At 33.6% G+C, this 16,111-nt stretch overlaps 1 protein-coding gene across 1 annotated transcript; it reads right to left on the bottom strand.

The window, feature by feature from the left end:
- Window positions 1-13,340: 13,340 nt before the first annotated feature.
- On the bottom strand, window positions 13,341-15,548 carry LOC108480675 (desmethyl-deoxy-podophyllotoxin synthase-like). Its single transcript, XM_017783749.2, has 2 exons — window positions 14,520-15,548; window positions 13,341-14,298 (listed from the first exon to the last, which is right to left on the bottom strand). The coding sequence occupies exons 1-2, from the start codon at window positions 15,408-15,410 to the stop codon at window positions 13,672-13,674; spliced, it is 1,518 nt and encodes a 505-aa protein (XP_017639238.1). The 5' UTR covers window positions 15,411-15,548; the 3' UTR covers window positions 13,341-13,671.
- Window positions 15,549-16,111: the final 563 nt, after the last annotated feature.

Below are 16,111 nucleotides of genomic sequence, written 5' to 3'. Positions count from 1 at the left end.
ACCACTTTGGCTACAGGTTCAAACATTCCATAATGGCTTGAATCCTTCGATTCGACAAATGGTTGACACAGCTGCTGGCAGAACCATCAATAATAAAACACCTGAAGATGCTTATGAGTTTTTAGAGGAGATGTCACTGAATAACTATCAGTGGTAAGTCATGAGGACAAAACCAACGAAAACAGTCGGTGTTTATAACGTCGATTCGGTCACCATGCTCTCTAATCAGGTAAAGAACTCTTGAATAAAAAAATTGATGGTTTTCTTAGTTCGTCACATGTTCACCCAGTAATGCAGTGCGAAGCAAGTGGAGGTGGAACAAGCCATTTGGAATACCAACCTTATGGCCACAACATGGATAAAGAGCAGTTAAATTACATGGGTAATAATCCTCGATCTTAAAACAATCCATATAGTAACACTTACAATGCAGGTTGGAGGAACCACCCAAATTTCTCGTGGGGTGGTCAAGGAAATCAAAGACCACAACATCCTTTGGGTTTTGAACAGCCACCCTATCAACAAGAAAAGAAACCGAACCTTAAAGAGATGCTCACAAAGTTTATGCCGGTGTCAGAAACCCGTTTTCAGAATACTGAAACAGCACTTAAAAATCAACAAGCTTCAATCCAAGGGCTCGAAACTCAGATAGGCTAGCTTTCTAAACTAATCTCCGAACGACCACGAGGTAGGTTGCCAAGTAATACTGAACCCAACCTAAGGGTACAGCTCAACACAATTAATATTCAAGATGGCGAATGAGTCGTTGAGCCTGAGCTAGAATCGAGGCAAGAAACTGTGGTAAGCAAAGGTCAAGGTGAGGTAGGTCATAATAAAAACAAATCAGTGAATGTCGAATATAAACCTCATGTGTCATACCCCAACGCGACAAGGAAAGACCGCTCAGATGAACAATTCGATAAATTCCTTAAACTCTTAAAAAAATTACATATTAACTTACCATTTATTAAAGCCCTATCGCAGATGCCAAATGCAATGAAATTTTTAAAGGAGCTTTTAGTAAATAAGCAGAAGTTAGACGAGGCATCGCATGTGGAGCTAAACGCAGTTTGCTCAGCTATTCTCCAAAATAAACTACCCAACAAACTAAAAAATCCAGGGAGTTTTACGATTCCTTGCTTAATTAGTAGTTTAGATGTTAATAATGCATTAGCTGATTTAGGGGCTAGTATTAACATCATGCCTTACAAAATGTTCAAACAATTAGGTCTCGGGAAACCCAAATAGACTAGGATGAGCATTCAATTACCAGACAAAAGTATAAGATTTCCTAGAGGTATTATTGAAGATGCGCTAGTTAAAATCGATAAATTTATATTTCCCGTTGACTTCATTGTTTTAGACATAGAGGAAGATAGCAACACTCCTTTGATCTTAGGAAGGCCCTTTTTAGCAACTGCTAAAATGATTATTGATGTTGGCACAGGTGAACTCACACTCTGTGTGGGAGACGAAACAATCACTCTTTAAACTCGCAATTCTGGCAACACATCGAAAATTGAAGATGATCGTTTAACCCATTCTACTAAAACTAACAATATGGTATAACCTACTTTGCAGGAAATGAGTCTGAAGGAAGCACATGAGTCATTCTCAAGCAATAGTAGAGGACCTGTTCATGAAAATCGAAGGTTACAAATCGAGGAGCTAGATGAATGGCGGACGCATAAATCGAGAACACACAATAAACCAAAACTATGCCAGAACGAGCTCAATACCTTTCCAAATCAACTTAAGTTGGTGATAAAGTCTTATTAGATGCCGTAGATCCTCATATTGTCACTACCACATCGAATGAAGGAATCCCTCTTATGGTACTTAGCATTTTCCCATTTGGTACAGTCGAGGTGAGTCATCCCAAGTTTGGCACTTTTAAGGTAAAAAACACCCGTCTAAAACCTTATTTTGATGAGAATGATAGCAGGAATGAGGAGTACAAACTCCTCAAACCACCATGATCATTCAATGGAGAGGTAAGTCAAGCTTAGACTATAAATAAGCGCTTCTTGGGAGGCAACCCGAGCACTAACTGTATTAACTTCTTTAAAATTTAGTTTTCAACACCTAACTTACTAACGGAGCTCTTGAATACAGGTTTTCCACAGAGACACGGCCAAGCACACGGGCATGCTTAGGGCCTTGTGAAAATAAGGCAACGATTTTCCCAAACACGGGCTACAATAAAACGCCACAGCCGTGCGACATAGCCGTGGTCGAACCTGTCAAAACAACACGGGCGTGTGACACGCCCGTATGGAAGAACCGTGTGTGAACCTGTTAAAACAGCACGGGCATGCGACACGCTCGTGTCTAGCACTCGTGGTCGAACCTTTTAGATTGACACTGACATGCGACCTGGCCGTGGTCAAATTTTCCAAATGAACACGGGCGTGCGACACGCCCATGTCTAGCACCCATAGAAAACACTGTCAAAACAACACGGGCGTGCGCAGGGCTACACGATCATGGGAAAAGCGAACCATATCACATGTGGTTGTGTAACATGATCATGTAGCGACATGGGCGTACCCTAAGGCCGTGTGACGACATCTCACTTCGCAACAAACACAGGCGAGACACGATCCACATGGACGTGTGAACCGGCCGTGCCACTTGAAAAATTGCATTATCTATTTTATTTTATTTTTCATTTATTAATTTTGAAGATTCTTTTGTTTTTAAACACGACTTATCTTTATGATTACTATCAAATTATTCCCCCTATTCTCCTTTTGTCTTTCAGAATCATGTTTGTCTTCCAGCTTTATTTCCAACAACTCGCTCTCGCTAATCAAGGAATTTCATCCATTCTTAATACAGGAAGTTTTACTTCTCTCTCTATCTTATTTTTATATTCTTATATCTATCTTTGTACATTGAGGGCAATGTACATCCTGAGTGTGGGGGGTATTCATTTCCCTATCAGAAAAATCCCTGAATGACTGTCGTGTTCTCTTGAAAAGCTCTCATATCATTTTTAGGATAAATTTTGATTGATTTATGATTTTGATTGATATATCCTAAATTAAAACATAGGCATTTATGCATTGGTTGTTTAAACTTTAAGACATTAGAGAGTCAAGCATGATAAGCTAATTTTTAAGAATTTAAAATTTTAGGTTGTTTCCCCAAAGTTTAGGTATTACTTTGAGTTGGAATTCACAAGTTTTAAACATAAAAAAGCCATAATTTTTTTTGAGATTTTTGAGCCTTTTGAGCATCTATTAATTCTTTCATGCTCACCTTTATTATTGCTTTGAGCGCGTTAGTATTGAACTGTTATTCTAGAACTTGCTTGATTATGCATGTCAAGACCACACCATTTGATTTGATATGTCCAAATGAGAAAGGCACTTAGGATTAACCCACTCATGCCATGAAAAGCCTACCTTTACGATTAACCCTTAGTAAACTCCGTTGAGCTAACAAGCCATTTCTTGTATTACCCTTAATATTAACCCTTAACCCATTATTGTTGAAATCCCTTAAATTAATTTGATCCCCAATTTTTTGTTGAGATTGGAATTGAAATAGTTGCTTAGCTAAGTTTTATTCTACTTTGTATTTAACTTGTTCTTAAAAAAAATGTGTATACATCTTAATAGTAGTAATCTTCTGAGCTAAAGAAGTTAAATTCCATATTCTGAGAAAAGCTCTGTTGTACGCAATTGATGACTAGCTATTTTTCTAGTTAGGCAAAATTTTCAAGTCAATCTCAATTCTAACCTTTTCTTTCAGCTTGTGACCACACCCCCTAACCAAGCCTCATTACAACTCTCTAAAGACCTTTTGATTGATGTATCATCTCAAATTATAGTGTTGGAGATTTGATTTTCATGCAAGCCTATGGTAATGACTTTTCATTATTGACTATTGAGTGCTTCATTTATTGTCCTTAAACACCTCGAGTGATTTGAGTGAATCTTTAGTGAGGATGTAAAACTCTGTGACATTTTGAATACAAGGTAATTACTCGATTTAGGGAGACACCTATGTTTTCGAATAAAATGCTCAACTTGGAATGATTGAAACTGTGATGTTCTTTTAGTTGAATTCTCAATGTATGATTACCTATGGATTATTTTGAGATATTATCGATAGAAATTATAAATTGAGAGGAATTTATTTTGATTATGAGTTGAGAATTTTGCTTCAGGACAAGCAAATGCTTAAGTGTGGGGGTTATTTGACCGTAATTTATACATATTTTTACCCCATGTTTAACACATTTTATAGATGATTTCCTATTAAAATTGGTGAATTCGATGCTCCTAATGCTTTAATTTCATGTTTTATACTTAGAAGAGGATAGGAGAGGGAAAGGAACGAGAAACAGGCCAAAAACAGAGAAAAATGGGCCAAAGTACAAATTCAACACGGCCTGGACCTCCTCACACGGGCAGACCACATGGTCGTGTCAATTTGGCAGATTCGAAGCACGACTCACACGGGCGTCTCATACAGGCGTGTCCTAGCCGAGCCTAAGTTCTGTCCAATTCGAAAAAGGCCAATTTTGAGGGCTTATAAGCATTCTAAAGCCTATAAATACACCCTAGAGGAGGAAAGTAAGGAGGCACAAAGAGAGGAAGGAAGGAATTATTTAAAGAAAGCCGATTGATCCATCTCAGAAGCCGGTTTCATTATCAAGACTGAAGATCTCCCCTCAACTTCCCTTCAGAAGTTTTGGGTTTTCTTTATGTTTTGTATTCGTTATTCTTCTGAGATGTTTTCCTTTTGAGCTATGGGCTAAATCCCCTAAATACCTAAGGGGAATGAAACTTAAGACGAATCTTGTTATTATTTTCTAAATTGTATGATAAATATTTAACCTGTTCTTAATTATGTGTTCTTAATTATTGTTTTGATATCCCAGGATACTGATTCAAGATAAGCTCTTATTTAGAGGAGGAATAGACCCTGTCTAAGAGTATATTTGTCATAATTAAGCGGAGTTGATTGCGCGCCTAGAGATAGGGTGACAAGATTTTGCCAGAATAGGGTGAAACCTAATAGGGGGATTCATAGATCGAGTTAATGCAACCCTAGAGTGTTAATTAGAGAAAAGTCTTAATTATTCAATCTAGGGATTAGACGTTATTAGTCTTAAATAGGGATAATAACATAACTTAGGGATCTCTACGGAACAAGTTAAATAAATAAATTGTCCGATTCAGAGCCAGAATAACAAGTACAGTCTAGGTGGATTTTTCCTTAGTATTGTCTTAATTAAATCGTTTTCCAAAAGTAATCCCCCAATTCCATTCTCTGTGAATTCTTAGATTAGTTAATTAGTTGGTTAAAAAAAACCACCTTATTTTTAGGCTAGATAATAAAAAAGACAGTCATTACTAGTACTTTTAGTTCATTTGGGTTCAATAATCCGGCCTTGCTAAAACTATACTACTGTTCGATAGGTACACTTGCCTACATCGCGATAATAGTTAGTTTCAAGAACGATTAATTATAAATATATAAACTTATCACACAAAATCACGAGATCAAGACTCCACAAGTTCCTAGAAGTCAAGGTAAATATTTTGAATTGTCGCATTCTAAAACTACATTATTGCCTTCTATTTTGCAGGCTCCAGAATTGGAACTCAAACCGTTATTGGTATATTGAAGGATTCTAATAGAGGAAAAGGCAAACCCAAACGAAAAAGCTCAAAAATTCCTCAATCCACCAATAATGGAGGAATCCAGGAAATAGTTCAAGGATAATGAGAAAAGGATGAGAGCTTTCAAGTGCACGTAGTAGAAGAATTAATTCTCGAAAATGAATAACACTCAAGTCGTCAGCTAACGATGTTAAACAAAAGTGCATTTTAGGAGACAACCCATATTTATTTCAATTTATTTAATTTTGAATTTAGTTTAATTTATGTTGAAAATAAAAGAAATAAGATTATTATTTAATCTATTTTATTATGTTGTTTTCTAGGAACGATGATAGAGGTTGTCCTCTTTTATCCAAGAATAAATAAGATTTGGATTTCTATAGTGTGGGCATGCCTTGTCAAATTTCAGTGATGTCATTTGTTGAAACACACACCCAGGACCAAACTGACCAAAACCAACTCGAATTGCCCAAATCACCCTTCTCCAAATTAACACAAGGAGTACACTTGACCCTTCTATTTATTATTATTTTAATTTGTACATTGAGGGCAATGTGAACTAAGTAGGCGGGTTCATAGGATTATGTCATACTTTCTTCTTTGTACGTGTTTTGCTATGAATAATTTCTTAATTTGTTTCAGAAATAAACCTCTAATTCGTATATTTAGTTTATTTAAATAAATGGGTGCATTATGAATAACTATTACTTACTTGGTCAATGAATGAAAATGTTATGCCATAGTCAATATTTCATGAAATTTGTTGGCACTTTTGGACTTGCATAGTGAAAGTAGTCGTTTAAATAAATAAATAAATTTGCTAATAGATTGGTTAAGAGCGAAGATTCAAAAATGTGACCAAATTGAGTAACAGGGATGAGCTGCTTAGGTTGTCATCTCATTTCGCGTCAAAAGGTTTGGCGACGAGCCTAAACTTGTAACACTTTACTAGCTAAGTTGCCTTGAGAAAGGAAAAATAAATCAATTAGGGACATGTGAAATTGAGTAACAGGGATGAGTTGTTTGGGTTATCATCTCGTTTCGCGTCAAAAGGTTTGATTATTTCTCGAATTCGTTAAAAATAAATAATTAAATAAAGAGAACATGTCGGGTTGAATAACTGGGGTGAGATGCTTGAGTTGTCATCTCACTTCATGTCAAAAGACTTGACTATGTTTGAAAAAATAATAATAATAAAATAAAAAATATAGAAAAAAGTATATGTTAGGTATGATCATTTTGCATGTTTGATTAAGCCTAAATTTAGTGAAATAGTTGAATTTGACATATTGTTCGAGATTTTATAAAATGCTTATTGATTGAGTTTAGCATTTGTTTATTTTTGATTCACCTAATTGTTTGAAGTATGCTTGACTAGGAAAAAGGGTTTTGATTTTGAAAAGGATTGACGAGTTATTTTTAGTGGATATCATACTTTAGGACAAGCATCGACTAAGTAGGGGGAATTTTATAGCAAGATAAATTTGTATTTTAAATACATTTATTTTTGGCTAATTATTGAATAAAATGCTATTAAATTTGATTTTTTTTTATCAGGAATGAGATTGATGTGTTGAATTCAAACTCTTACAAAAAGGGCCTAAATTGGAACAAAAAGCAAAGATGATTGAAAGATTGAAGGTTTGAAGTTGGCTGGATAAAAATTTAAAACTTAAAAATGGTTGGATAAAGATCAAATTATTTTTTATGTTGTTAAAATTTGATCTTTAGTTTAAATTTTGATTTTTAAATTTTGACTTATCTAGTGATAAATTTTAAGGAAAATCTAGCTGGATTTTAGCACTAGAATTATGTATAAATACCAGGGCAAATTGGTGTAACGCCCCAAAATTTTATTTTTATTTTTTTTTAAAAAAGTGACACAATTTTCTATCTGCTTTAGTGGTTAAGTGTTCTGGGTTTGTGTGAGGGGTCCCAAGTTCAAGCCTTGCTTTTGGCAAATTTTGGTTATTTTAGAATTAAGCCTTATACTAGTTTAGTAGGCTCATATTTAATTACTTGTAATTTCATATTAGTATGGGCCTACTAGTTTGGTGGTTAAGTTGAGTGTTGGTTTGCTGAAGGTTTTGTGTTCGAATCCCTGCGTGAGAGTAGGCATTATTTTGTTTTTGTTCTTTTCGAAATTTTGGTCTCTCTTGGAAATTCTGACGTGCTTTTTCATTTCTTTCCCTTTCTTCCTCTCTATTGTTTTCTCTCCAATCGGCGTCATCTTTTTGCTCCTGATTACTGTTTTTTACTCGCGGTTTCTGTACATTGGTAAGTGTTACTTCGTTGTATTGGTGGCCTTTTCTTTTAATTCGTTTAGAGTTGTGTGGTTTCTTTCTATTGACGTTGAATTTACATTTTGGGCAGCAACAATTAGAGAGGGGTGTGTCCCTACTATTGCAAAATCATAGTCAATCGTTTGGAGTGTTCGGGGTAAGTGCTGAACGCTTGTTTTGGACTTTTTTTGGTATCGAGTTTCTGGTTTAAATTGTGTTATAAGACTAATTTTAAGCACTGATATGCTGAATATAGGTTCTAGAAGGCTCGTAAGTGTTTCTGCATCGAATCTATAACAAGCGTGTACCCGAAATGCCAGAAAATGAGTTTTTGGCAAAAGCCAAAAACCTTACTGTCGACGTCACACGGCTGTGTGGTAGTGTGCGACAACACAGATATGTGATTGATGAAGGCCAGGTCATGTGCAAGACGCGGCCGTGTGATGGCCGAGGTGTGGCCATGTGGGCCACATGAGCTAAACTGAATTGGGCTGTGTGGGCCACATGAGCGTGTGGAAATTTGGGCTAGATCGTGTGATCAACACGGCCCAAGCCCAATTTGGGCGTGTAGGCCCATTTAGCTAAATTGTTTCCTAGGGTTGCATGGGTTGCCCAAGTCGACTGTGAACCTACTATAGGGTCGGTAAGCGTTACTTAGACCCTAAATTGTGTGACCTGAATATATGATGTGTGTATTGAGCGTGTTAGATTTATGCATGTTACTGATCTGTATGTATGACTGATGACAAAATTTTAGCATGTAAGCATGTATCCCCGTATTTCAGCATTGAGCATGTTTAGTTGCATTTGCATTGGGTGGGATGATTGATTATTGGATGAAGTGTACTGAAAGGCTGGGTGGGTGGGCTGGATGGGTGTTTTAAACCCCAAATGGTGTGTAGGTATGGTTGAAGATAGTGTATATAGGTTGGTGGGTAGGTTACTGATTTCTATTACTAAATGCATACTGTACCTGAGATGGGCTAAGGCCCTAATTTATATCTAAATCTATAATGGGCTTAGGCCCTAGACTGTATGTGACTGATAACTGTCGTTGACTGTATGCATGATATCTGGGGATTACACACTAAGTTTATGTAAACTCACTCCTTTCTGTTTTATCTGTACAGGTAATCCCCAGACTTAGATTGATCGATAGGGCGGAGGACTCAATGGTGAAAACAAGTTCATTAAACTACTTTAATTTAATTTATGGTTTTAATTGCCTATTTTTGGGATATTTCTATTGTAGGTTGGGACTTTTGGGCAGTTGCTTTCATTTCGGACTTTAACTGTTTTCATGGATTTTTAAACTGCAAAACTCAATGAAAACTTGGTTTAATTTAAAACAATGTTTCCCTAAACGCGAATGGTTTTCTTTAAATATCACAGTTTTGAAAGCTTCTGTTACAGTAAGTGTTTTTAAAAGAATCGAATTAACGAGAATGAAATTTTGAAATTGATGAGGGATAAATAGAAGCTAATAAACGAAAATGGTTTTAACTTGATAAATTTGATTTCAAACTTCATTCCTTGTGACGTCACCAGATTCAGCCATAACGTCTAGGCCAAGTCTGGGGTGTTACACTTGGCTTTGGAATGAATCAAGTCTTTACTTTTTTATTCCTTTCTACGTCAATGCTCTCTATACTTTTGTTACAAATTTCTTTTACTTTCAACATTTTTTTTGTTTAATTACCTTCCAAGGCCTTTCCCCTTTCCCCTTTCCAAATTCCACCACTCCCATACTCCATCTAACATGATTTATTTCATGCTTAACTATACCTCATTTTAGCTTTAATCTGGTTATCGCTCCGACAAATAATCGTGAGATATGAATCCACACTAAATACTCTGCATCTCGATTTTCACTATCTCTTTGGTATATGGGATAGTACAATTTTGTCCTTTAAAGTTGATTCGATTTTAATTCAAAAATCGTGCATTGGGTTGGAATCATTTGGTGTACAGTTAGGAAGTTGAGTCAGCCGTGCTGTATTCAAAATCCCACGAACAAATTGGCGTATTCAATTAGAAAAAGCTAGTTGGATTCTGTGAAGGGAGATAGTGATCGAATTTAAACGAATCACATGGTTGAGACCATTAATTCGAGTTGGGCTTTTCAAATCGCAAGGCTGTCGAAGTCTTAAATTACGAGTACGTGCAATGTGGTTAGAAATTTGACAAAGGTTGATTTGCAGGTGGTACCAAAATTGACTATGAGAAGAAGAGTTGGCGGTTTGAGGTGTCCTCGTTTGGCATAACCAACTTACCGACTGGAAGGGAAAAACCATTTTTCAAGGATCTGTTCTAGTTCAAAGTATACCGAGACTAAGGCTAAGCTTTAAAAATATTTTATTTACCAATTTATTTTATTTTGCTTAATTTATTTTGCAATCACGTTTTTTTTTTGCTTTATTTTATATACATATATTTTTATTTTCTTTTAATATTATTATCTTTATCAACTAAAGCCCTTTTTTATTTTCCAGAATTGCAACCCACAAGTCATGGGCACGACTATTACTACGACAATAATTCTGGTCACGAGAAAAGGCGAAATTAGACAACTAGTCCCTGTGGATTCGATCCTACTACTCTATATTTCAATTTACTTCTATTTTGTCATAGGAATTTATATTTTGTGATTTCGATGCACATCACCCATAGTAATTTCATCCATTAACAAAAAGGAAATAAAAATGGGAATGATAAATGTAACAACCCGATTTTTAGTAGTGACGGAACAGTGGTTTCAAAACCACAAATTTTCCTCGTTTTGACTCGTAAATATCATTTTTAGATAATTATAGATTCATTAGGGTCGTATTAAAATTTGGTTAAGAAATTTTAATGTTTAGATAGTTAATTAAGGAAAAAGGACTAAATAGAAAATGTGTAAAATAGAGTAAAAATTGAATTCTATTGATTTGATGGCCTAATTATTAATTGAAAAGGAACTTAAGCAATAATTGGTCCATAAAGTTATTGATGGACAATAATAGGCTTTTAAATTGTTGATTTATAAGGTTATAATTAAGGGTAAATTTGTAATTTAGTAAATTGATTAAATAATAAAAAAAATTGCTATAATCTTTTTCATGTTTCCACCAAAAATCAAAGATTGGAGCTTTAAATTCGAAAAAACATAAAGCCTTGCATGTGAGTGATTTCTTTACCCATTTCTTGTAATTTTTATGTTTTTGATATCGTTGCAACTAGGTCCAGCTAGCATGTACCTTCATTCTTGAATCTATTAAAATTTTTAGAATTTTTCACTGATGAATCTTGAATTTTTTTTATGATCCTTTCGCCCATGTGGTATTACGTCTCAGTAAATTAAATACTCAAATTTCTAGAGAAAAAAAACACCATTACCAATTACTCAATTCTTAAAACAATGTAAAAATTGTAAAAAAATGGTTAATGGAAATTTGTAAAAATCATAAAAATTATAATTTTTTTTGCATTATAAATTTCAAAATTTTAATTAACAATTTTTAAGAATTTTATGAAGTTGGGTTCCCAATAATATTCTCTAACACCTACCAAAACTAGCAACTATATATGATACATGACAAAGTATTCCTTAAATCATAGTATATCTCATATATAACAACATTCTCTAACAACTACCAAAACCAAACTATTTACTCAAATTCTTAATGAAAACACGGTTTTATAACTAAGTACTCAAAGTCCTATTGGAAACCAAACTTTGTAAAAATTAAAATAAAATGTAAAAAATTATTAATTAAAATTGTAAAATTTATAATGCCAAAAACAAAATTTATAATTTTATGATTTTTAATTAATAATTTTACAAAATTTTAAGAATATTTACAAAATTAGGTTTCCAATAGGACTTTGAGTACTTAGTTATAAAATTGTGTTTTCATTAGGAATTTGAAGAAATAGTTTATGGTCTTTGTAGTTGTTAGAAGCTTATAAGAATAATCGATTAAAAATTTTGTGTTTTATGAAAGCTTATGGAAAATTTATATTAAGAAGCTCATCCAATAATTTTTCTAACTTTGGGTTAAGTTAAGCATGAGGAAGATGAGGAGAGGAGAGAGAATGGGAAAGAAAAAATAATAAAGAATAAAAGAATAAAGAAATAAATAATTAAAAAAATTAAGTGCGAAATAGATGAGTTTAATAGTAGAATGATTTGTTTGGTTAATTCTTTTAACATTAATGACCAACTTGACAAAATAAAAAATACGTAGAGTAGCCAAAACAAATACGACCCTATATAGTTTATTCCAAAAAAAAAAAAAATTCACTTCCCAAAATTTGAAATTTTGAGGTGGCTAAACGTAAATACAAAGTTTCTAGGTTCTCCCAACTGGCGTTATTTATTCAAAGTTATATTATTGAGTTGCCAACTTAGTCTAAGAGAAATAACTCAATATTTCAATTTAAACAGCGAAGTACACTCTTAGCTGAATAACAACACACTTGTCTTTTTAATATGCTCTCACCTCAAGGTGAAAATTGAAGGGAACATTATTCAAACACGAATTAAAAAAAAAAAAAAACAAAGCAACAACTCCAATTTAGAATTTAATTTTACAATCTTTTCACTGCCATGTGAAATACATATATTTTAACTATTTAACACATGGTGATAAGTGATTATAGGAATGGCAAAATTCAAACCATTCAATAGATTTTGTACTCAAAACTAAACTATTTACTCAAATTTCTAATGAAAACGCAATTTTATAACTAAATATTCAAAGTCTCATTGAAACCCAACTTTGTAAAAAAATTTAAAAATGTAAAAATTATTAATCAAAATTGTAAAATTTATAATGCCAAAAAATAATTTTATAATTTTTATAATTTTTAATTAAAAAATTTACAATATTTTAAGAATTTTTACAAAATTAGATTTCCAATATACCTTTGAGTATTTGGTTAGAAATTTATGTTTTATTAGGAATTTAAGTAAATAGTTTATAGTATTTGTAATTGTAATTGTTAGAAGCTTATAAGAATTTATGAAAGCTCATGAAAATTTATATTAAGAAGCTTACTCAAGAATTTCTAGACTTTGGGTTAAATTAAGCATGAAGAAGATGGGGATAGGAGAGAGAATGAAAAGGAAAAAAAAGAATGAAAGAATAAAGAAAGAAATAATTAAAAAAATTAACTGCGAAATAGATGAATTTAATAGTAGAATGATTTGTTTCATTAATTCTTTTAACATTAATGACCAACTTGACAAAAAAAATTTAGAATAGTTCAAATAAAAATGACCCTAGTTTATTCAGAAAAAAAAATAGCTTCCCAAAATTTGGAATTCAAGGTGGCTAAACTTAAATACAAATTTTCTCGATTCTCCCGATTGTCGTTATTTACTCAAAACTATATTGTTGAGTTGCCAACCTAATCTTAGAGAAACAACCCAATATTTCAATTTAAACAGGGAAATACATTGTCAGCTGAATAATAATACACTTGTCTTTTCAATATGCTCCTACCTCAAGGTAAAAATTAAAGGGAACATTATTCAAACACGAATTAGAAAAAAAAAAAAAAAGCAACAACTCCAATTTGGAATGTGATTTCACAATCTTTTCACTACAATGTGAAATACATATATTTTAACTATTTAACACATAGTGGTAAATGATTATAAAGATAGTAAAATTCAAACCATTCGGTGAATTTTGTAGTGATCCACCTCGAATAGAGTAGATTAATTTTTTATAATTAAATAGGTTTAGTAAAATTGACCCACCTCACTCCATTGTCATTTCTAAGTGATACGGAATGGGAATAATGTGGAGCTCGTTTTTTCTTCTAACAGAAGCACCAAAAGCCTCAGTCATGTCTAGATCCTCATTTTTCATTCCATTAGGGAGTTTCCAATCAAATTGGGATAGTAATTTTGCAAGGGAAAGCTCGACAACAGCCATACCATATGACATGCCAGGACATATCCTCCTTCCAGCACCAAATGGAATAAACTCGAAGTTAGTCCCTTTATAGTCAACTGAACCATCGATGAATCTCTCTGGATAGAACCTCTCGGCTTCATTCCAGTAGTTGGAATCTCTTCCAATTGCCCATGCATTAACAATCACTCTGGTCTTGGCTGGTATCTCATATCCATTAATCTCACAGCTCTCACTATTTTCTCTTGGAATTAGCAAAGGTAGAGGTGGGTGTAATCTTAGAGTTTCCTTTATAACCAACTTCAAGTACTTCAGTTCATGAAGGTTTGACTCATTAACATCCCCTGTTTTATCATAGAGTTTCCTCACCTCGGCTTGTGCTTTTCCAAGGATCCTAGGATTTTTCATCATTTCCGACATTGCCCATTCTGCTAGAGTTGAAGATGTCTCAGTTCCACCCATGAGAATGTCCTGAAATGAAGTTCTACTTAGTTACGGTACAAAACATCTTTTTACAGTTTTCAAGCAACTAAAAGAAGCAAGGAGTCATATATTTGAACACTGAATAAATCTTGCTTCCCAATGATATCAACCTGAAGCTTGAAGTAATTTGATGTTTGAGCATGTTAAATTTATAGGACTATATAAACCCATATATAAACACGCAAGATATGATATATCAAACCACTAACCAGGATAACAGCTTTGATATTGTCAGTTGTTAAGGGAAACTCAAGTCCTCCATGATCCTGAAGATTCAGAAGAACATCAACTAGATCCTCTGTTACATCAACACTGTCCTTCGGATTTGCATTGCTATCTCTATGTTCTTGAATGATGCTTTCAAGCATTGCGTCTATGTCATGGTGAAACCTCTCAAATTCGGCTCTCATCCCACTGAGCTCCGGAAGAAATTTGATGGATGGAAACAGATCAGCAATATTAAAACCAGCCATTGCTTCCACGAATTTCTTCAGAAATGAAATGAATGCTTCGTGTTTCTTGCACCTTCCAGCGAAAGCAGTCCTTAAGGTGATGTTATATGATAAATTGCATAACATTTCTCCAAGGTTGATTTCCTTTCCTGTCTTAGAAAATATGGATCTAATTAAACTTGACACCTGCTCTTCTCTGACTGAACGGAATGATTGTACACGTTTCATACTGAGCAGCTCCAATGTGCAAACTTTTCGAAGTTGCCTCCAACTGCTTCCATATGGTGCAAAAGCAATATCTGAAAGATTGTATAATACGATTTCTGCACCAAGGAGAAAGGGCCTGTTAGCAAAACTGATATCATGTGTTCTCATCACTTCTTTAGCAGCCTCTGGAGAAGAAACAACAACGTGAGATAATTCACCAAGTTGTAGGTGAATCAGGGAACCATGTCTTTTGGCTAATTCCGTCAAGCGCTGATGGGGAAGAGCAAACATTAAAAGATGCAAGTGCCCTATAATAGGTAGTTTCCATGGGGCAGGAGGTAGGTTTTTGGGTGTTTCTTTTATTTTGGATCTCATCCATAGCTTAAACACCATGAAAATGAACACAAGGAAGGTGAAGGACAAGGGGAGCAACTTATCCATGGTAAACTTATGCAAGACTTATCTGTTCATGTGTTGCTGAGAAAATTTCATTTCTTCTTAATTTATGCAGGTTTCTGATATTGAAATATGCTTTCCTGACAAAGCTGATGCCCTGCAAAAATTATCGTTTGCACCAGAACATGACAAAATTGAATTATTTTGTTGGTACAATATTGCAATTTCGTATTTGATAAATAACAATGCCGGGGCTACGCCGGGGCCTAAAATGGGAAATCATTTAGTTTTAGAAAACTACCCAAATGAACACTAGAATCTGATATTGAAGACAATAAAATTTACTTTCAATGCGATTGGAAATATATCACAAAGAAGCAACCATAGAATATAATACTCAAAAAATGAATAACTAATAAAATGTACGGGTTTAAATTAATTAATAATAATACAAAATATATATTATATTAAAATAAAAAATAGATCATATTATGAGTATATGGAACATTAGATTAAAAATAATAAATTTGCTACAATTGTTTATAATTACGTTTCTATCAATTTTAAATTAATGTTGAATTAACTCATGATAATAACTTAATCAATAGTATCATCAATACTAGATTTTGTCACACTCTCTTTTGAGTGTAAGAAAATATTTTATAAAATATTTTTTAAAATTTATTTAATAATGTCTTTAACACTATAGAATACATATTCGATCGTTAGATTTGTAATAATATAAA

This window comes from Gossypium arboreum, chromosome 1 (assembly GCF_025698485.1).
Source record: "Gossypium arboreum isolate Shixiya-1 chromosome 1, ASM2569848v2, whole genome shotgun sequence".
Classification (NCBI taxonomy): domain Eukaryota; kingdom Viridiplantae; phylum Streptophyta; class Magnoliopsida; order Malvales; family Malvaceae; genus Gossypium; species Gossypium arboreum.
The sequence above is the reverse complement of the archived record's forward strand: the minus strand, read 5'-3'. Positions and strand labels throughout refer to the sequence as shown.